Source organism: Barbus barbus (assembly GCF_936440315.1).
Source record: "Barbus barbus genome assembly, chromosome: 49".
Taxonomy (NCBI): domain Eukaryota; kingdom Metazoa; phylum Chordata; class Actinopteri; order Cypriniformes; family Cyprinidae; genus Barbus; species Barbus barbus.
In genome coordinates, this window is record NC_136727.1 from 1,802,737 (window position 1) to 1,825,077 (window position 22,341).

Sequence of the window (22,341 nt, forward strand, 5' to 3'; positions counted from 1 at the left end):
AAAAAATTATATTTTTGTACTGATGGAGAGAGGAAAAGGTTTATTGCAGTGTACACTATTCTGGATATCATACTTCACATCCTCACAAAGGTAAGTTGCAAAGTGGACCGCGTACATCTCGTATCTGTCTGAGGACAGCGCGCTATCCAACGGGAAGCGCGAGAGCGCAACAGTTGACGTGCGCGCACGACGGGAACGCGCTATTCTGTTGGAAAGTCGTAGAACAGAAACTCTGCGCTCAGTCTCAGTGCGAGGACTTGGAGTTCCCCTCAAGAAGGAGTTATTTCACGTCATGAGTTTCTGGTATTGCACTGGACGCTTCAAAGATGCGCGCACTCCTCAGGCGTTTGGAGACTCCAATTGGATGCAATATTCCGCCGCGCACTGAAGTTAACGCAACCCTAAAGGGATGAAAACTCTGCTGTCATCATCGTCAGCGGGAAAGGGTTCACAAGATGACTTCAGACCTGTTGCTGGTTCTCCAAATGTCCTCGATCTGACAATGGTTAACTGCTTCAACTCCTCTAGCTCCAACAGCACGACCGTCAGCTCGGATGGGGCTCCATTCCCCGGGTACACGATGGTCATTCTGGCGATCCTCATGATAACTCTGGTGGTCGTGGTGGTGGTCGGGAACGCGTTGGTTATTCTCGCGTTCGTCGTGGACAAGAGCCTCAGAAATCAATGCAATTACTTCTTCCTTAATTTGGCTATATCGGACTTCCTTGTTGGTATGTATAAACGTGCATTTTAATTCACTTCAACTCAAAGTACTTCATTTGCGCTTGTTTTTTTTGCATTGCAACTGTGCATGTGAATATAATATATTACATCTTTTAAAAATGATCTGCATGTCATCGAGCACTGGGAAACCCTTTGTTCTACAGGATCAGAGCGTTCTGGAAATCCTATATACTGTACATCTGATGAGATCTGTGGGAATAATGGCTTTGATAGACACCCAAATGAGAGTGCAAAGAAAAGTTTAATAGATTAGGCTACATCTTACTCGATAAAACACGTAAGGGTAGCTAATGAGTAATGTCGGACCGATCAAACAGATGTACTGGATATGCAACAGTGATCGATGCTAATCCTGATATCTAGATTGCAGGCTAATGTGTATATAACGCAATTTAATAACAGCAAATCAAATATGCACAGCATTTTTGAAGTGTTTGATTGCAGAATAATTACCCAAAATGTACAAAAAATACCATTCATGATGCATATACAACCAAGTTATCAATTTTTTAGAATCTCAAAATGGTCATCAATGGCCAATATATTGGTCTGGTTTTTGTGCATTCCTTTCTCGCCCAGTTTTGCAAGTCAGTATTCATTAGAATGGCCTGTTACCAAAGGATAAATGTAAATTCTAGTAGCTGCACTCACTTTTAGAGTGTATGCCTGTTAATAATCCTGATTACACTACTTGCATTCCCTACCACATTACTGCTTTGCAGGAAATTAATTCAGAGTGAATTATTACATAAACCACATTTCTCCGGTTTTGTCTGCTCTGACCTCATCTTGAAAACCAGGAGAGTGATTAGACCACTCCCAGCAGCAAACACAACAAAAGCTCATTTTCTCCAAGGAATGCAAAACCAGTAGGTCAAGCCTCTCAAATTCACAGACATGGTTCTGCATACTTATTTTCCAATTCTGGCATTATTTGCATTGGTCTAATTTTCTTTTTGCTTGAGAATTTTAAGTAGATATAGTGTGAAATACGTGTTTGTCTTATTTGCTGTCAAATAAAAAGCCAAAAATCATTAGGATATTAAGTAAAGATCATGTTTCATGAAGATAGATAAATTTCCTACAGTAAATATATCTAAACTTTGATTATGCATTGCTAAGAACTTAATTTGAACAACTTTAAAGGTGATTTTCTCAAAATTCTGATTTTTTTGCACCCTCAGATTCCAGATTTTCAAATAATTGTATCTCAGCCAAATATTGTCCAATCCTAACAAACCATACATCAATGGAAAGCTTATTTATGATGTATACATCTCAATTTAAAAAAACAAATTGACTGGTGTTGTGGTCCAGTGTCACATAGCACCATTATATTGGGCGATGAAAACCCTACAATGGTTGTCCTAAAGCTAACCAGATCCAGATTTCCCTATGTGCCATACATTTTTATAATTTCCAGTAATTGAAAGTGAATGGGAATCCAGGTTGTCAAGCTCAGAGCTTAACTAATTTATCAGTAATTTTCAGTATTGCATATTTATGTATTAACAGGTGACGCTTTTCTTGCTTCATCCACTATATAGACTCAAATTTCTCAAAGAGCCATACATTTTGTCTCTTATTCTTAGACCATATTCTTGGCATGCTTTCTTAGCAAAGCAGGCTCTGAGGTAGAAAAATGAATGATTACACCAATCCATCTGCAGTACCAAGACAGAGACCTTTAGTTCTCTGCTGCTCTGTGGTGCACCGGCACCATAAATTATTGGCTTGGATTAAGAGTGCATTAAGACACGAGATCCTATCTGCAGTTCATTTCAAGATCCGCATGGCCTCGCGGTCTATTCACCAAACCCTCTCTGCCTGCTTGAGTGTTTATTTGTGGCTCACAGGCATTAGTGTTCAGCTGATGTAGTGCTCAGTGAAAAAAATAAAATAAAACAACTTGGTTCGAGAGATAGGAGGTGCCGCTCTACCTGAAAACGTGACCACGTTGTTTAGATAAAGAGCCTTAAAAGCGCTGCTTTTTTTCCTTAAATGCCAACCAGCTCAAAAGCTCTAAATAACAGAGCCATGGCTGTGTATTTGACAGTATGATAGATGTGAAATCTCAACGTCATTCAAGGACTAGACAGTTATGAGATGCTGTTTTGTATGCCTTTGTGAAAAAGCTTTCTCTTGATGCTTCTAGGTGTGGAAAAGCGAGAGAAAGAGGTAGAGAGCTCAGAAAGCAGTCACCGTTCCCTTTGCAGCTCGATGGCTTTTTGATAATGGCTCAGGTTTATCGGTCACATTGTGAAGCGACTCCTTCGTGACATGATCCATTGATTTTGTGCTTTGAAGGGCCTATTATATCGTGACCAGGAGAAGCGTGTGGCCATTGATACCAGCCGAGGTCTGTATATAATACAGTAAAATGTGATGTGTCTCTGTCTTTCCAGGGGCTTTTTGCATCCCAGTCTATATGCCCTATATCTTGACGGGCAGGTGGATGCTGGGTCGAGGACTGTGTAAGCTGTGGCTTGTGATGGACTACTTGTTGTGCACGGCTTCCGTCTTCAATATCGTCTTAATCAGCTACGACCGCTTCCTGTCCGTTACCCGCGCTGTAAGTATCAACATCCAATTAGCCTGCTTGAAGTAATAGTCAGTAAATGTCAGTCCAAACCTACGTTATGTTTTTAGTGGAGCACAAAATAGAAATGTTATTTTTCCAGAAATTGAAAGTGCAGGGTTGTCGAGCTTCAGACATTAGATTAGATTGAACTACTTTTATCTGGACTCTTCAGTATTGCATTAAATATATTAAAGGATGACATTTTTCTTGCTTCGTCCACCACGCTGGGTTTATGTTGTCTCAACACAATGCATTCTGGCATATCTGTTCTTCCGAAGACAAAATCATAGTAGTTTTTATCAAAATAGACCAAACTCTGCTCTCCAACCACCTGCCTTATAGAAACATTCCTCAGTCCCAATCAATTCCTGATAGACAAAATGAAGTCTTGCCCCGTTTGTGTAAACATCTCATTTGTTTCAAAGAGAAATGTGCAATGCATCATCTGAGACACAAAGCAAACATTGCAAGCAATTGCAATATTCAGTGTTTCCAACCCATTTTTTTGTTCATAATGTCAGAAACATTTAATGTTCTTCAAATATTCCAATTGTTCTCTCCCACAAACGCATACAAACCAAGTTTTCGCTTGGTGCCTCAGACGATGCTCTGCAAATTTCCCTTTTGTCTGAAAGAAATTAGTTGTTCACAAAACCCACAAGACACTGAAGACAGTGTTATTGCAATCAGATGGATAATAAGCGAATGACTTGCTGCCCCGGCGACAGATCTTAGATAAGAGCGGCCCACCAGACGGATGAAGCGCATCCTCTGTGGATCCAGCGTTCAACTGCTCTATGGTCATGAATTTTTCAGTGCAATTTACTGCTAATATCCGCAATGTTAGTCACAGACGGCATCATCAATTTATATTCATACTCCATAGCGAGTCAACCTTAAGACCAGTGGGTTATTAAAAATAAAACTTGGGCTCTGTTCCAAAACCAGTCGAGCTGCCTTGCTGTCTATAACTTCATAAATGACCAATTTTGAAAGTTTTAGAGTATATACACTTCAAAATAAAGGTTACAAAGGAAGGTATTCACAGCAATACCGTAAAAGATCCACTTTAGGTTCTCCAAAGAACCTTCCAGTGAACAGTTCCTAAAAAAGCAATTCTTTCTTAGAGTAAAGATCATTTGAATCATCTGTGGATTGGAATGTTTCCATTGATGTTAAAGGGATAGTTCACCCAAAAATACTCGCCCTCATGTCGTTCCAAACCCGTAAGACCTTCTGCAGAAATTAAATTAAGATATTTTTGATGAAATCCGATAGCTTTCTAACCCTCCATAGACAGCAAAAGAACCCAGAAGAGAACAAATTGTTGAATAAAGTCATAATTATTGTTTTCTTTGTGCATAAAAAGTGTTCCCGTAGCTTCATAATATTACGGTTGAACCACTGATGTCACATGGACTATTTTAGCGATGTTCTTACAACCTTTCTGGGCCTTGAACGTAGTAGTTCCCTTGGTGTCTATGCAGGGTCAGAAAGCTCTCAAAAACTATTTCATCAGAAATATCTTAATTTGTGTTCTAAAGAGGAATGAAGGTCTTACTGGTTTGGAACGACATGAGAATGAGTAATTAATTTAGTTTTTGTGTGAACTAACCCTTCATGGAACCACTGATGCCAATAAAGAGCCTTTATTTTTAAGAGTTTATGAAATGCTGCCCATAGAATTTGGCCGATTCGTTGCAGTATAATTATGCTTCCTATCTTTTAGAACAGCTTTTGCGTCAGAAGTGCGCAGACAATGCCTTAAACTGCTTCCTACATGGGTAGCTCACTAGAAAATTGGTTTGCTTTGTAACGAATGTAAAAAGTACAGCAAGTACATTTTGGTCCTGTATTGCACTGCACCGCTGGATTGTTGCATTGTTGCAGACTTGAATGAATTCTGGTTTATGACTGGCATGCTCCAGACAGCTATTTTGGACATGCAGGCAGCTGCCCAGTGATTCTGTGGGGCTGTAATGACTCACGGGGAGAGACTATAACAAGGCTGCCCCCTCTCCTGACCTTTACATCCGGAGAGAGACCTCTGATGAAAACCACACGGCTAAAAGTCATGTCTAAAACAGGCACCTATACCTATCAAAATGGCTACTGTAAGGAAACCACATATATGTGTCTGTGTTACGGTTTAATTGGTGATCTGAACAGGGTTACCCTGGTAAAAAAATAAAGTATGCTTGAATGCACTAAACAATACTTAAGTACATTTGTAGTACATTCTTATTTTTTGTGCTAAATAAAATTACACTGTAAATACAATTATATTTCTACTTCAGTGCACTTGAATAAGTATACTAAATACCACTGATATTTAAATAGATTTTAGTGCACTGAAATAAAGTATAGTTTATGTATGTGTATTTCTCTGAATGCTTTATAAATTTGTTCAATCTTAGTAGACGTTTATATAGTAATCCTAAACTTAAATTAAATTGATTTTATAAAACATATATTACTAATATACTAGTTATAAGTACATTTTCCCGACTGTGGTGCTTAAGTATTTAATATAAATGCAGTAATTAGGCACTAACACTTAAATTGATTTTAAGTGTAGTCAGATATAGTACAGCAAATATACAGAAGTGTTTAATAAAAATGCTTTACATACATTTTTAGTGGATGTATACTATCACCAAGTTTTAATACATAAATACTAAACATAAACATTTTAATGGGTTTTCATGAAAAATTCTGTAGAAAACAAGTAAAACCCTACGAAAATTCACAATTTAACAGTAAGTATACTTTTAGTGTAAAGTAGTTAAAATGCTATATTTTTAATGTGGAAAAAAGTGCTACTGATGTACAATAGTGTACTATTTAAAGACACCATATCATGTACAGGGAATATTAACAGTTAAAATGCATTTGAAATGAATTATTTAATGTATGTGGGCAATACATTTTGTATATATATATGTATATGTATGTATGTATATATTTATTAATATTATTATTATATTTTAAATCATTCATAACTCTATTTTCTATGTATGAGTATGTTCAAAAGTATATGAAAGATGGGTTCAAGTACTACAAGTGGTAACTAAATACATTTTTAATACAGAGATAGTACGTTAAAAGCACATTTTAGTTCATATTCATGATGTCTCAAAATAGCACAGATGAGCACACTTAGATGATCTTAAGATTAGCTTAAATAATTTTTAGTATATTAAGTACAAAATTGGTGTACAGTGGGGATCGAAAGTTTGGGAACCCCTTGCAGAATCTGTGAAAATGTGGATAATTTTACCAAAATAAGAGAGACATACAAAATGCATGTTATTTTTTATTTAGTTCTGTATGATTTTGAGATCCACCTTTTCACGCTGAGGATGATTGAGGGACTCAAACACAACAATTAAAAAAGGTTCAAACATTCACTGATGCTCCTGAAGGAAACACGATGCATTAAGAGCCGGGGGGTGAAAACTTTTTGAATTTGAAGATCAAGGTAAATTGTACTTCATTTGTCTTCCAGGAAACATGCAAGTATCTTCTGTCGCGTCAGAAGGGCAGTACTAAATGGAAAAATATGATATTTCAACAAAATAAGAAAAATTTGGACATCTTCATCCTTTTCAAAAGTTTTCACCCCCCGGCTCTTAATGCATCGTGTTTCCTTCAGGAACATCAGTGAATGTTTGAACCTTTTTTAATTGTTGTGTTTGAGTCCCTCAATCAACCTCAGCGTGAAAAGGTGGATCTCAAAATCATACAGTTACTGCTGGAAAGAGTTCAAATATGCAAAAGATGCTGGAAAACTGAAGATTCTGCAGGACCTGGAGGATTTTTCTGAAGAACAGTGCTCAGTTTAACTGTTCAGAACAAACAAGGGACTCATGAACAACCATCACAAAACAAAAAAACAGTCGTAGATCATCCAGGTAACCACACACAGTATTAAGAACCAAGGGTTCACAAACTTTTGAATGTGGTTATTTTAATAATTTCAGCTATTTTTTTGTCTTGTGGACTATATGTAAACATCTTTTATGGAAAATATCTTACTCAGGCCAGTACTAAATAAAAAATAACATGCATTTTGTATGATCTCTCTTATTTTGGTAAAATTATCCACATTTTCACAGATTCTGCAAGGGGTTCCCAAACTTTCGCATGCCACTGTATAGCACTTTAAGTACATTATGGAAGTGTACTGAAAAGTGTATTTTAGTGAACTTTTTTCATCTGGGTTGAGGACTAAAACCAAAAGCAGATATGCTACTAACTTGCCTATCTTTTTCAGTACCGAGCGACTTTATCCAAAGTCATTATTTTATGCACGTAATTTGAGGAAGTAATCAGATATGCCCTTCTATCTCTCTAAAATATAGCGCTGGCTAGACATTATAGTGAATCGGTTCATTCGGATGTAAAAGTGTAAATGTATCTGTCCAAGTTTAAAGCTGTCACTCTAATCTAAAAGATTAATTCATTAAAATCCATCGTTTTTGAGCAAGATAAACACTGCTCTGATTAAATTATGAATTATATAGTCTGAAAGTTATATATTTTAAAATCCACCTGTTTCAATTGCTTTAATGTTGTCTGCTTTTTGTTCGTAGCTTGTTTTTAAGGATTGATGAACTACTTTAAATCATGAGTTTTAACATAGCTAGATCTGAAGTGCATACCAGCTCTTCTGGTGAAATCATAAAAGGAAGGAAGGGGAAGGAAGTTCAATATTTTTTTCCATTCAGTGTGTGCATTTATCTCCATTGCAAACAGCGAAACGATGTTGAATTTGGGTTCTTGAGGTCCTTAAATAACCTCTCTTCATATTCAACGAAACTGTTGAGCAAAATAAGCTCAGAAAACATGGGAGCGATGCCCTACTGTGAAAGACGAATGCGCTTAAAGCCCATTTCCCAGTCCTTAAACGGCTTTGACATTCCAGAGCAGGGTTTGGGCGAATTATGACATGCAAATATTGATTTCCTGCGGAAAATATAGTATCATAATTGTTAAGGAACAGGGCATGCACTATAATTTACGAGATCTTGCAGATGTGTTGAAAGGTAATTTAGCTGCTTGTGACTGAATATCTGTAACTTTTAATAGATTATGAAATGACATCTCAGCAGTTTTATTCCCCCGTGGCTTCATGCATAATGTATTCAAATTTGCATATTTTGCGAATACATTTTTTATCCAGCTCTTCTGAAGTACTCATTGTTTAATGTCGTTACTTCCTGTTGACAACATGTCTATGGGCTTTATCTGTGATTGCTTTTGAAAGAGTAACGATCCGTCACCTGTCATAAATGACAAAGTTAAATGCTTTTCAAACCTCAAATGTCATTTGAAAAAGACTTGTGGGTAATTGAAAGTAGCGGTTTATGTGATAGTATCAGTGGCATTTGACAAGCACGTCTGGCTTTAATTCTTCTCTTGGTGGTGAATTATTTAAGTCAGGGATGGTTCTTTCCTTAAGTGTGTTCTGTATAGAATAAGGTTCAGGAAAGGTAATGTGTTTTTCCAAAGTTAACATAACCCAACATATGTTTTGTTTTCTCATAAGTACTATTGAATATGATTATTTTTGTGCACATTTGTTGGTCAAGCCTTCTCAGTCATATGTCATTGCAAAATATTTTATTTTTTATAATTAAATGATTAAATGAAACCATTAGATTTTTTAACAGACATTTTCATTCAATTGAACGTCTCAAATGTTCTTTATTATAATGAAAAACATATTCTCTTTACTATAATGTGAAAAAATAAGTATGTGTTTATACATAATGGTATATTATAAAGTATTAAATCCAAAGTCAATTGATAAATGTGTTTACATGAAAATGATGTTACAATGCAACAAAACATACTAATAATTATTAATTATTTGATTTTGGGGTGAAATATAATCTGGATAAATGAATTGTATATAAAAAGCGCCAGTAGTGCTTTTCGGGTGGGTGGCACATCAAAACTGAAATGGGCATTATGTCAACAAAACTTCATCTCCAGTGTCCCAGAATCCAGTTCAAGGGCTTTAGAAGTGAAATACCGTGATGTTTGTCTGAGGTAGTTACGACATATTCCTCACTCCCTAAAGACTAGTATTTGCTGTTCATAACAAGAAAACACCCTTGAGGGCTCCTGTCTTTTTACGAATAGATGATTCCTTTCTCTGGTTGTCATCTTTAAATTACTGAAATGAAAAGTGTTTCTGGACTCTAGAGAGTGAGGTGCTATGGCAAAGACAGCTTTATCGTCACACTGTCCATCAGCCAAGAATACTTGAATAATAATATTTCCTGATGAACTCTTACTGGACTGAAGCAGCTCGGCTTTACTTCATTCTCCATCAGTCATATTTTAGAAAAATCAGTGCATCTCAAATCTGATCATCAGGATCTTTTGAGGAGCGTTTGTTTCCAGAAGCTTTACGTTCAGTGTTCCTCAGCGGAGGAATGATCTTCACAAGCCTCCAAAACATCTCACATCTTCTGAGGAGCATTTATTTCTTCATCTCTCAATCAGCATGGGATTGCATTGCATTATGTGTTTGGATCCTTAAATCTCATCTTACTAAGACATATTATTGGAAATATAGAGTAACCACTGATATTCGTGACCCTGGAGCTCAAAAGCAGTCTTCAGTCGCTGGGGTATATTTGTAGCAATAGCCAACAATACACTGTATGGGTCAAAATTATAATTTTTTCTTTTATGCCAAAAATCATTAGGATATTAAGTAAAGATCTTGTTCCATGAAGATATTTTGTACATTTCCTACCGTAAATATATCAAAACTTCATTTTTCATTAGTAATATGCATTACTAAGAACTTCATTTGAACAACTTTAAAGATGATTTTTGATTTTTTTTTTTTTTGCTCCCTCAGATTCCAGATTTCCAAATAGTTGCATCTCAGACAAATATTGTCCGATCATAACAAACCATACATCAATGGAAAGATTATTTATTCAGCTTTCAGATCATGTATAAATCTCAATTTCGAAAAATTGACACTTAAGACTGGTTTTGTGGTCCAGGGTCACATTTATATCATTTAATGTAAGTATCTGCTGTAAGATCTCATTGATTTTACATTACAAGCATCAGATAATTTTATCTCATAAATATCAGCATCTGCAGCAGATTGCATATTTTTGCTCAGTTTGAGTCTCTGAATAAAATTAACATTTGTTTCCTCATATTCTCACTATATCAGAGTATATGAGCCATAAATGCCTGATGGATCAAATATGAAACAAAAACGTATGAAATTTTTATTTCATATTATATAATATTTTGTCTGAAGGTTCAGCAAACATTCCATTTAAATATATATATACACATACATATTTCAGCCTATTATTTCGTATAGGTTTTACAGGGTTATAAATCTGAAACTATTTGTGAAACTCCTATTTTGCGTGTTTTTTTGTTTTTTTAAATGAAGGCAGAAGAAAGAAAGGCAGCATACTAGGTTTTTAAACAGAGCCGCAGGAAGTTGTTTCTAAAAAACAAGGTATGAAAAAACGGTATTCATAGTTTAAAGTGATTTAGTCACATGTCTTGATCTTTTAATAAATGTAAATTGTATTTTCATGTCATCAGATTAATCGGACATTCTGATTAGCTTATAATAACCACATTAGTCGAACTGGTCCAAATCATTATCTCACAGTATAACCGATCAGTTCTGCGGTACAGAAATTGGTTCTTTTTCCTCGCAGTGCTCTGAATCCTAGGCTGTGAATTGAATAAATCATGAAGAAGAAGAGGCAGTCACACTGAGTGTGCATAGATTCTATTGAGTGCGATAGCTGCCAGGGATCACTCCCACGCCAATTTATGACTCTGAACAATGGCTATTTCATGTGTCTCTCTCGTTTGACTTTAATCTTTCGTCTTATTCTATAGGTGAGGTACCGGGCCCAGCAGGGCGTCACTCATCTGGCAGTGGTCAAGATGTTGGCGGTGTGGGTTTTGGCATTCCTCCTCTACGGACCAGCCATCATCTTCTGGGAACTGATGGTGGGAGAAAGCATCGTTCCGGAGGACGAATGTTTCGCCGAGTTCTACTGCACCTGGTACTTCCTGCTCTCTGCGTCTACTTTCGAGTTCTTCTCTCCGTTCATCTCCGTGGCCTTCTTCAACTTCAGCATCTATCTCAACATCCAGCGGCGGAACCGGCGTCGCATGGTGCACGTGAAGGCCGAGAATGAGGACGGCTGGAAGGTCATCGACGGACAAGCCTCGTCCGTTTTCTTCGTCAAAACGCGCAAGGTGTCCTCAAGCGAGCCGGCGGCCGTTTCGGCCACAATCGAAGACGACGAGGAGGTTTCTCCGTCATCCAGCGGCGATCCCAGCAGCACCCACTCCGTGTCTTTGACAATGAAGACGACCATTAAAAAGCGAGGGTTGCTCAGCGGTTGGGTACGGACGCGCATAATACGAGCGCAGGAGGTATCAAATCCATGCGCCCCGTGCAGAAGCGGAGGACACGCGCGTCTCTTGAGAGATAAGAAGATTGCCAAGTCCTTGGCAGTCATAGTGTGCGTTTTTGGGGTGTGTTGGGCACCGTACACTCTCCTTATGATCATACGGGCGGCCTGCAGCGGTAGCTGTGTGGAATATCATTGGTACGAAGTCACTTTTTGGCTCCTTTGGCTCAACTCGGCCATCAACCCTTTCCTCTACCCACTTTGCCACAGCAGCTTTCGCCGGGCCTTCGCCAAGATTTTGTGCCCCAAGCGACAATCTGTTCGACCACACAAGGAAAGCCCTTCCTGCCAGTGACAATCTGACAGCAACAGAAGGGATTTAAAGAGTTCGTCCAAAAATTAAGCTTCTGTCATTTACTCACCCTCAAGTAGTTCCAAACCTGTATGAATGTCTTTGTTCTGCTGAACACAATGGAAGATATTCTGAGGAATGTGGGAAACCGAGCAGTTCTGGGGCACCATTGACTTCCATAGTATTTTTTTTCCTACTATGGAAGTCAATGGTGCCCCAAAACAGCCTTGTTACAAACTTTCTTCAAAATATCTTCTTTTGTGTTCGGCAGAACAAAGACATTCATACAGGTTTGGAACTACTTGAGGGTGAGTAAATAATGACAGAATTTTCCTTTTTGGGTGAACTACCCCTTCAACACTTTCACACTGAATATTGAAGGATGAAATAAAAGCACCAAGGCAAGAGAGCGAATCATTTCCGCCCAAGCAAATTCTGCACTGGAAACCCATGTCATTACTTGATGGAGTAGCATGTTTTGTTCTTCTTTGATGAAACTTCCAGACATAAGATTCTTTATGAAGATTTGACCTTTTATTGATGGATATAAACAGTGCAACTAACAGTGCTGTTGTTATTTGTCTATCTCTTGTCTTGCAGTAACATAGAAACGGAGTTGTTTCACTCTTGTTAGTTAATGTAAGTTGCATGTTCTGGGACATCTGTGGTGAAAAAGTGATGCAGCTTGTGTTCAGAACATATTCAGTTGACAGTTTTGCCCATATCAACATTATTTATTGACTGTTGTATATTCCACTCCATTGACTCGCGCCGGTTCAGCGAAGAAGAATTGATCTATGTGAGAAGGCATTACAACTCAAATGAGAAAAGACAAATATAAGGCATGTTAAATACATTAGCTTCACAGTTAGACTCTGAAATCTATATCGCCTGCTTTGGACAAGACTGAAACTAATCATGTTTTTGAATGGCAGTTTTGTGGATTTTTTTTTTGTGAAATGTTAATTAATTTATTGCTATATTAGTTTACAATAATGAAATGAATACATTTTAAAGGAATAATTCACTTCTTTCATTCGAAGATATTTGCGGATTATCCATTGTATTTTTTCCTCAAGTGTTTATTTCTCATAATTTTTATAAACTGAAAATCTTGAAAATATCAATTAATTCATATATGAAAGAATTGGAATGTAGCAACCGTGTCATGTGGACAATTTTTATGGTGCTTTTTGTGTGTGTGTCATTTATAGTGATCAGCCCTCATCCCTTTGTTTTTAAAGCGCTCTCTCGACTTTCAACAATGTCTTCTTTTTGTGTTTCATGGAGGAAATACAGCTTTGGAAGGACATGAAACTATTTTAATTTTGGGGCGTATCATTTTAAGATTTGTGTTTTTTTTCTTGACTAGATTCATGGTTACAGTGTCATTGTCAACAACACTGAAATCATTAAAATGGCTTTTTATGAGTATAACTGTATAACTTTTTTAAAACTTGTTTACAATGATTTCAATGTTTTTTTTTTGGAAATCCTTATAAAAGCAACACACAAACTATTTTGTGGTTTTGTGCATGCCAATTTTTCATCTTGGACCAGTCAGACATGCATTCATTTTCAAAGTCGTCAAAAGATTTAATAAATTATGTTCTTTATGGATTTAACCAAGTTATCCAACTGAGGCCAATTTCATATTTGTAGCTACGATTCAGTGCCTCCCAAGTTCTTTGAGATGAATTTGACTGAATTTGTTCATATCACAGAGGGCAACATGGATAATCTCCCAAAAACTCTAGAAAAAGGTCCAAAGGCAAGGTTTTTGTTTCCCCCAGAACAGGCAACAGGATGATCTTTTATTTGATATTCAAACCATATTGGTCAATAATTAAAAAGGCCCAAAACACCTAGCAATCACATTAGTATTTTACATACACCTCTAAAAACTCAGGTCTTATCCCGAGCAGTCGCCACGCTTCTGAGGCTCTGATCTGTTGTTTGCTTCAGTGAATTAGTAAATGGCTTTTTTTCCAGATGGCTTCGAGAGCACTCCATTTATCAGTGCTGTTTGGAGCTCAAGTTAATTAAACCCCAATGACAAGCATCCTCATCAGATCCTTGAATTTGAAAATCTAGAATCTCTTAACCAGGTGATGCTGTTGCACTAGATGGTGTCTATGTAAAGTGAACGAGGGGACAGACATGGTTGTTTACATGATCAATGGTTTGAGCAGTGTTTGAAGTGACTTCTTGATATTTTCTACTTGACAGTTCAAGAAAAGATGTGGTTTAATGTATCTTTCTTGCATGTTCCTTTTGTAGCCGTGCAGCAAATAGAAAAGCAGAAAATTGGCGCGACAGTCGGGGAGCGGGAATGTTGGTTTTAAATTATTAGGCATTGTGTATATGCACACAATTCTTCAAAAACTATCAAAGGAAACCGCTGGGAACAGGCCATACTACCATCGAAACAGATCAGCATGAACCTTCCCTCTGAGCATCCCATTGCCTACGGATGATAACCTCCCACATAAATGTGTGGATGCCAGGCTGTCTTGAATTTATGCTGACAGAATACGATGCACTGAAATACGTTTGTGGCCAAACTCCTTTGAAGATGTTCCACTGAATTGCGGAAGTCTGACTGACTCAAGCTGTTACCAAGAACCAAGCTTAAGGGTTTAATGTTACAATGCAATGTTGGCGACAAGTTTGATTGGGGGCTTATATCATAATTAACGCCCTTACAACCATAAGAAGGTCATTTACTTCACTGAAAAGACCAGTTTAGACCACCATTCTTTTGGGGTTCTGGCTGGTTTATGCTAGTTTGGTGCTGGGCTAGGTATTGGAACAACTGGATCAGCCATGTTGATCACCAGCAAAACGCACTTGGTAAAACATGTCTACCAGCATGGTCTTTCTGATAAATCTGATTGACCATGGTAGTTTTGTTGGCTATGCTAGTTCTGGCAAATGCTAATTCCAGCAAAATGGTAACCAGACAGAAGTAGATTAGTTAAAGGGATAGTTCACCTCAAAATTTAAATTCTGTCATTAATTACTCACCCTCATGTCGTTCCAAATCCGTAAGACCTTTGTTGAACACAACCTAAGATATTTCTGATGAAATCCAAATTAATTTGTGGTCTGAAGATGAACGAAGGTCTTACAGGTTTGGAACGATATGAGGGTGAGTAATTAATGACAGAATTTTCATTTTGGGTGAACTATCCCTTTAAAATGACCCCATATCTGGTTTGATGGTTGTTGGATGTACTTGACTATGCATTGGATTTGATCAAGGTTAATGTGTTTTTGACCATGATTTGCTGTCTTTACTGAGGTAAAATTGAACAACTTTAACCATTAAAATCACCTGCAAAACTTAAGGCGAGACACTGCAAGTGAATAGGGTAAAAAAATAACTAATAGCTATCGCCTTACTAACCCAGCTGATTGATTTACATTCATAATTGCAAACATTTTTTGTTTTACAAGTTTTCTAAAATGTTAGGTTTAAATATGCAAATGAGTCATTATTTAATTAAATATGTGCTAATTTGCATAAATTCCTAGTACAAAAATCTAAACACTGGATGATGTCAGTCTCAAAATTCTTGTTTAATTTTTTTGGACATATTAGAGTCAGAAGTTATTGTCGATATCTTATTTGTGTCACTCCATAATTCAGAAAATGCTTAGAACGAACAGAAAACACACTATTTTGACAATTTTAATTAAAATGTTGTATTCAAGCAAATTATATATGAACAAATCCCTCTGTAAAAACCTTCAGGATATAGACAGGAATAAAGATGTAAAGTTTGGTGTAAGTGCTACTGAAGTGGAGATTTATGGCTCAGTGTAGGAGAAAAAAACTCATTTTGAGAAAACGACCTTTAAAAATATGCATAATTGAAATCTGTTGATGCAAATAGATAAAGTGATATAAAAGAAACACTTACCAGTGTCTTTTGGATATTTTCTTTACACTAGTCTGAAAAAACATCAAAAAGCCCCACAGGTGCGTGAAAAAACAGTATTTTTGTCTGCAGTGTCTCCCCTTAACTGGTAAAACTTGCCTAACAGCAAGTACTTTTGATAAAGCTGGTTGACCATTTAAATCTTGCTTTCGATGCTGGCTAAGTGTCTTGGTGGTAGGCTTTTGTGGGTGCTGTGTCTGGCAAAACAGTCACCAGACAGAAGTATATCAATTAAAAGAAGCCGTCTGGTAGCTGTTGAAACTTGGTAAGGCAAGCATTTTAGTGGTAGGTTTTTGTTGGTAACTTGTGAAGTGGAATTAGATTAGTTCAAATGAACCCTATGTAGTTAAAATAGCCTGACGTGATGGGACTTTGATGGTACATAGATCAAAATAGGTTGGGAAACACTGGGTTAGATGCCCTTCCTCAGATAACTAATATGGAAATTCTCGGTCCCTGGGCTTCCACAATCCCAAAGATTCTAACACCTAATTACCAGCAGCACCTGCGGCTCCTGTAGATTATGACCCAGATTTTGTGAGACCTTTGCAGTGAATGTCACAGGCGTTCACACCATTGTTCACCTTCCGGCACAGCAGGCACCATAACAGTCATTAAGGCTAACAGACAGCGGCATGATAAAGTCAGAGGCATGATAGGGCAGTAAAGGACACAGTTTGAACCAATTTAAAATCATACAAACACAACAAACTCGACGGGGGGAAGCTGTCCTGCATAGCAACCTGTTGTGCATGTGCCGTCATTTTCATACCACTATATTATGCATTGTATTTTGTCAAGATTAATGTGTTTTTGACCGGGATTGTTTTTTTATCTTACATTAGAGCTTCTGAGCAGACGTGAGTATTATTTTGGTACCAGTTTGATTTCCTTCCGTGTGTTTTCTGTGGTAAAATGCAATGATCGATTTTTGCAAGTCCACGTTTCAATTTCATCCCCCGAAAAACCCATTTAAAGAGTGTGGATGTTGTCAATGTGTGGCCATATTCCCCATCAAGACAATTGTTTTTTAAGTTAAGCTCCAAAAATGATAAAAAAAAGATACCATATAAGTGCTCCAGATGTCTTACACTATATTGAATCCATACTGCAGCTTTATGGCAGTGCACTAATGTCGTATTTTGAATGCATTCTAATGCAAAAAATATGGATTGACACGATGGTAAGTAAATGTCAGAATCCTTAGATGTCAGGTCGCTTTGGATAAAAAACAACTACTAAATGACTGCTGCCTTACAACTGTTAAAAGATTATTGGTATATGTATTTATGTTTATGAATGATGGTAACTGCAATTTACAAATGCTCCAGATCATCTACACATCCAACCACCCTCCCACACAAACTCTGCTGCAACAAATAAAAAAGAAAGACTTTCTTTAGACAGATGGACAGTTAATTTGTTCCAGGACTCTTTTGTTCTCTGTTAGCAGCAGGTTAATCTTGCTGAAAGATAAGAATATTTTAGCTGTGTTGTGAATCAGTGCTTTGAAGTGAAGTACCACCTTTGATCAAATCAGAACATCTAAATCCCCTTTCATTTCTCAGCATTGACATTTTTTGTGTAAGCATAGACCTGATGCAATTTTTAGTGTCAAAATTCTCTTGTAATCTTAAAATGCAGAGACAGCTATAAGTAAGCCTTTTGTAGGTGGATGTCCTCTGAAGTGTGGCTCTATCAAACCGCTGCTCTTTTGCATCAATGTTTAGGGCATGAGAATGTGTTTGTCCAGGCAATGATAAACAGGGAGCACTGTTTGAAAAGAGTCATTATTTATGCATTATTTCCAGACCTTTATGCTAAAGTCCTCTGGGTCCTTATGTAATCAGATTTTTAAAAGTTCTAAAAAAACATGCAAAATAAAAACTACAGTATAAACTCTCTTGTATGCACATGGAAAATGTGTGCTATCCAAACATGTTTTCTAAAAATAGCTAGAAAACTGCTTTTAGGTCGTTTGCTGCAATGTACCAGCGAAACCTGTTCATATTTCGTTTACTTCATCATTATTCATCTGCCTGACTTGACTTGGCCTGACACAAACTATATAACTTCCACTGTCATACAGAGAGAGTTTTTCTCTCTCAAGGTAGAAACTTTACTCCTACCTACAAGGTGAAGACTTCTTGTCTTAACAGAGGACGAGGTCGGATTTACTGTGCAATGGAGTGGAACGTGATTAAGTGCTGTGCCAGAGAATACAAGGAAAATGAAGGAAATATGAATCTAGGTTAGGGGGATTCGTTTAAGAGTCCTCAGCACGGCTGTAAGTTCCAAGGACATGCACCCTTATGTTGTGATAGCAGGTGAAAAAGGTTAGCATACTGTTGTGTTGCGTGTCCACGGCGAATTTTCTCAACAGGAGAACTGTCCACAGTGACAATGGCACGATTCGCCCCATGCTCTCGAGTCCAGTTATTTTTTAGCACCGTGCAGTGAATTTTAAAACGGTTTTGGCTGGGTACTGTGCATATGGATGAATATCCAATGCATTTTGATTCATGGTCCTAAATTAATTCCCAGTCCTCTTTTTAGAGATTATCGGATCCCAATTTTAAGTTCATATTTAGATTTAGAAGAAATTGGTCTTATTTTTTGATACTGAGCCTTTAAGAGATAGGCTGCCTGAAATTGGACCCTTGGGACCAAAATGTAATCTGTGAGAGGCATTTGGTAGCGCAAAGCTCCTCTCAGGATATTTGAAAGCCAACCGCATAAAAAATGTCATGAATGTGTGAGAAATACCTATTAAAAGTAACTTGTCAATAGCACTGAAGGTTAGAGAGCACCGGATGAAATGAAAGTGACGTGACCCATACTCAGAATTCATGCTCTGCAATTATCCCATCCAAAGTGCACACACACACACCGTGAACACACACCCGGAGCAGTGGGCAGCCATTTATGCTGCGACGCCCGGGGAGCTGTTGAGGGTTCGGTGCCTTGCACCTCAGTCGTGGTATTGAAGGAGGAGAGAGCGCTGTACATTCACTCCCCCCACCTACAATCCCTGCCGGCCTGAGACTCAAACCTGCAACCTTTTGATTACGAGTCCGACTCTCTAACCATTAGGCCACGACTTCCCCACCAAATGGGAGAGGGTAGAATAATGAATGGGATTGTGAAGGGGTGTTTCGCTGTGTTGTTTTGTTGGTAAACAGCAGGTGAAAGACGCCCCATTCTCACTTGCAGTGGGGGTGCTATCAGTTGGTTGGTGGGCGTTCAAACTGGACATTTGTAGGAATGTGACAAAGACACAACACAATAGCATTCGGCTGGACTTTCGATGCAATTTGCAGCAAGACGCTGGCAGTCAACAAAAAGGCTGTGATGTTCTTTTGCTTCAGCTGGTATTAACAAGTAATTAACGTTGGACGCGCACTCACAACTAAAACAAGCACAGTGCCACTATGGATTAACCCTTGAAACACCACATAGTACTATGACTTGCACTCTTAAAGGGGACATAACACACACAGTTTCTGCCAAGCTCATGATAATCTTGAAGTACTTAGTATTGCATCCTTCATATCTCCTAGGAGTCTTTAGTTTAATCAGATTTATAAAAGAAAGATACAGCTTTACACTAATCTCCAAAAATAGTCAAGCTCATGGGGAGGCGTGCTGTGAGCAGAGCATGAAGCATGTTGATGGTTGATGTGTCCATGCACGGGAGAATTGGCCATAAAATATATTCCGCCCTTTATGACGTCATACAGGGCCATACTCCAAAAAAAAAGTAAACTTTCTGAAACTTATATAAACCCTGAAGGAGTGTATTTGGCACAGAAATACTCTGTCATATGTCCAACTCATTTTTTTTAAAACTTTGGCCACGTTTAGCATGAGAATCCAGCTCTTTAGTAGTGTAAATAAGTCAGAATGCATGAAATAGCATTAGACATCCCCCTTTAAAAATAAAGGTTCTTTATTGGTAAGAACCTTTAACATCCATGGAACATCCCCATTTTTCAAAAGGTCCTGTTTAGCGAAAAAAGGTTCTTTAGATTTTTTAAATGATCTTTTATAAATTGTTTACTGAAAAGTTCTTTGGGGAACCGAAAATGGTTCTTCTACTGAATTGCCGTGAAAGCCCCCTTTTGAAACCTTTATTTTTGAGAGTGTAGGATACTACAAAGGTATTACTATGCCTTTGGACCTGGCACCAAGATACAACAATGATATTACATGATAATACCCCAACTATGATGCACAAAAGCAGTCCAATCCTGCTCCTGGAGGGCCACTGCCCTGCAGAGTTTAACTCCAACTCCAATTATGCACTCCAGAAACTGCTAATCAAGGTCTTACTAGGCATACCATAAACTTTCAGGCAGATGTGTTGAGGCAAGTTAGAGCCGAACTCTGCAGGACAGTGGCCCTCCAGGACCAAGTTTGGACACCAAAGGGTTCTTTAGATCAGTGGTTCCCACCCCACCAACACTGGACATTTGGATGTTTCCTTCTGTCTGACACAGCCATTTCATGTCAGCTAATAACCTGAATTAGGTGTTTGTGATTAACATCCAAAAAAGTGCACTGTTGGGGTGTAGGCTCCAGGAACGTGGTTGGGAACCACCGCTTTATATCAGGGGTGTCTATAATCCTGTTACTGGAGATCTACCTTCCTGTAAAGTTCTTGATCAGGCTCCAACCCTGATCAAACACAACTAGATAAACTCACTAAGATTTCCAGGAGCACTTGATGATTACAGACAGGTGTATTGGAGCAGGGCAGGTACTGAACTCTGCAGGTAGGTAGATCTCCAGGAACAGAATTGAGCACCCCTGCTTTAGATTAGTGATGTTCGGTTCTTGACCTAATTATTCTTTTGAGCCGGTTCACAAATGGAACTGAATCGAACTTTAGTTCTGGGTTGATGACGTAGGACGCACAGCCGAAGTAGCACGTCCAACTCAAAAAGAACCAAATGAGCCAGTTCAACCAACTGTCGAAGTTTTCCGAGGATTGCCGAGGACTCATCAAGAACCGAATGAGCCATGGCGAAGTTTGCCGAGGAGGATTACCGAAGATTCTGATGAGTGAGTTGACGATACTGTGGAAGCCTGAGGTGCGTATTGGAAATATGCTTATTATGACTGTTATTAATTTTCATTTTATTAAAACCTGCAAAAACCTTTCTGTCGAGTGATGTAAATAAATTTTGCAATAGTTTGTGCATGCATATTATATTTAAAGTTGCTTAAGCGAAATCAAAGTTTATAAGAAACCTGTCTTTATACAGTAGACATGTAGAACATATCTGCGTTTGTGCATCAATGTCTGTAATGTGTTCTGTAGGTGTGACAATTTTAGGAACCTTATCCAAGTTGTAGGCTAGTCAATATTGGTCAGTCAGTCGTATCTGGCATAAAGGATCCGCAAATGAAACTGTGACCACAAACACCATTAACTTAAGTTAATTATATGGCAATAATCTGCAATAGCCTTCACACAAATAACTTTATTTTTTGAATGTTTCAATATGTGTTGACACAAATGACTTATTTGAATTTTTCATTGATACACGGCACTGAGCTGTTAGAAAAAAAATGCGTAGAGACGTTATTGCTTGATGACGCCAGGAACCAATGAATTGGCTTTTTGAACCGGTTCATTGAGGCGATCTGTCCGAAAAGAACTGGTTCACGGAAATAAATAGGACGTTACATCACTAGATTATTAAAATGTTCTTCACACTAAGAAAAAAACTTGTTCCTTTAAGAACTGTTCACTGAAAGGTTCTTTGGGAAACCCAAAATGGTTCTTGGGGTCTCCAATCCTGCTCCTGGAGAGCTAGGTCAAGGTCTTCAAGGTTAATTGATAATTACAAGCAGGTGTGTTGGAGCAGGGTTGGATCTTGAGGTCTGCATGAAGGTAGCGCTCCAAAAGACCCTGTTCTATTGCATCACTTCGAAAACCCAGTTTGGAATCTTTATTTTTAAGACTGCATAGTAAATTCTAGGCATCTAACTAGCAATGGTACGCACTCCCCCATTGATTTGTTTACTGATAAGAGGCAGAGTCGCCTGGTATGTGTCCAACGTGGAGAACTTAACACGCTCCGGCTATCAGCGCACAGTGTGGGTGTTGAAACGGTGGGTGGGTGGGAGCCACGACCAGCGTTTGTTTGATTGGGGGTGGGTGGGAGGAAGAAAGAGAGAACGAAAGACCCTTCCTCACTGCAGGCACAACAGAAAGGGCTAGACGGCTGGGTTCATACCGCAGGCAGTGGTATATGACACGCTAATGACTGAGAGACAGTGGGA

General features: G+C 38.1%; 1 protein-coding gene across 1 annotated transcript; it reads left to right on the top strand.

Annotated features, from left to right (window-relative positions):
• Positions 1-409: 409 nt before the first annotated feature.
• On the top strand, positions 410-12,109 carry LOC306867146 (histamine H3 receptor; the record flags this gene model as incomplete). The annotated part of the gene is made up of 3 exons (XM_079412696.1): positions 410-731; positions 3,150-3,316; positions 11,231-12,109. 3 exons carry the CDS (start codon positions 410-412, stop codon positions 12,107-12,109), a joined length of 1,368 nt encoding a protein of 455 aa, XP_079268822.1.
• Between the last annotated feature and the right edge of the window lie 10,232 nt (positions 12,110-22,341).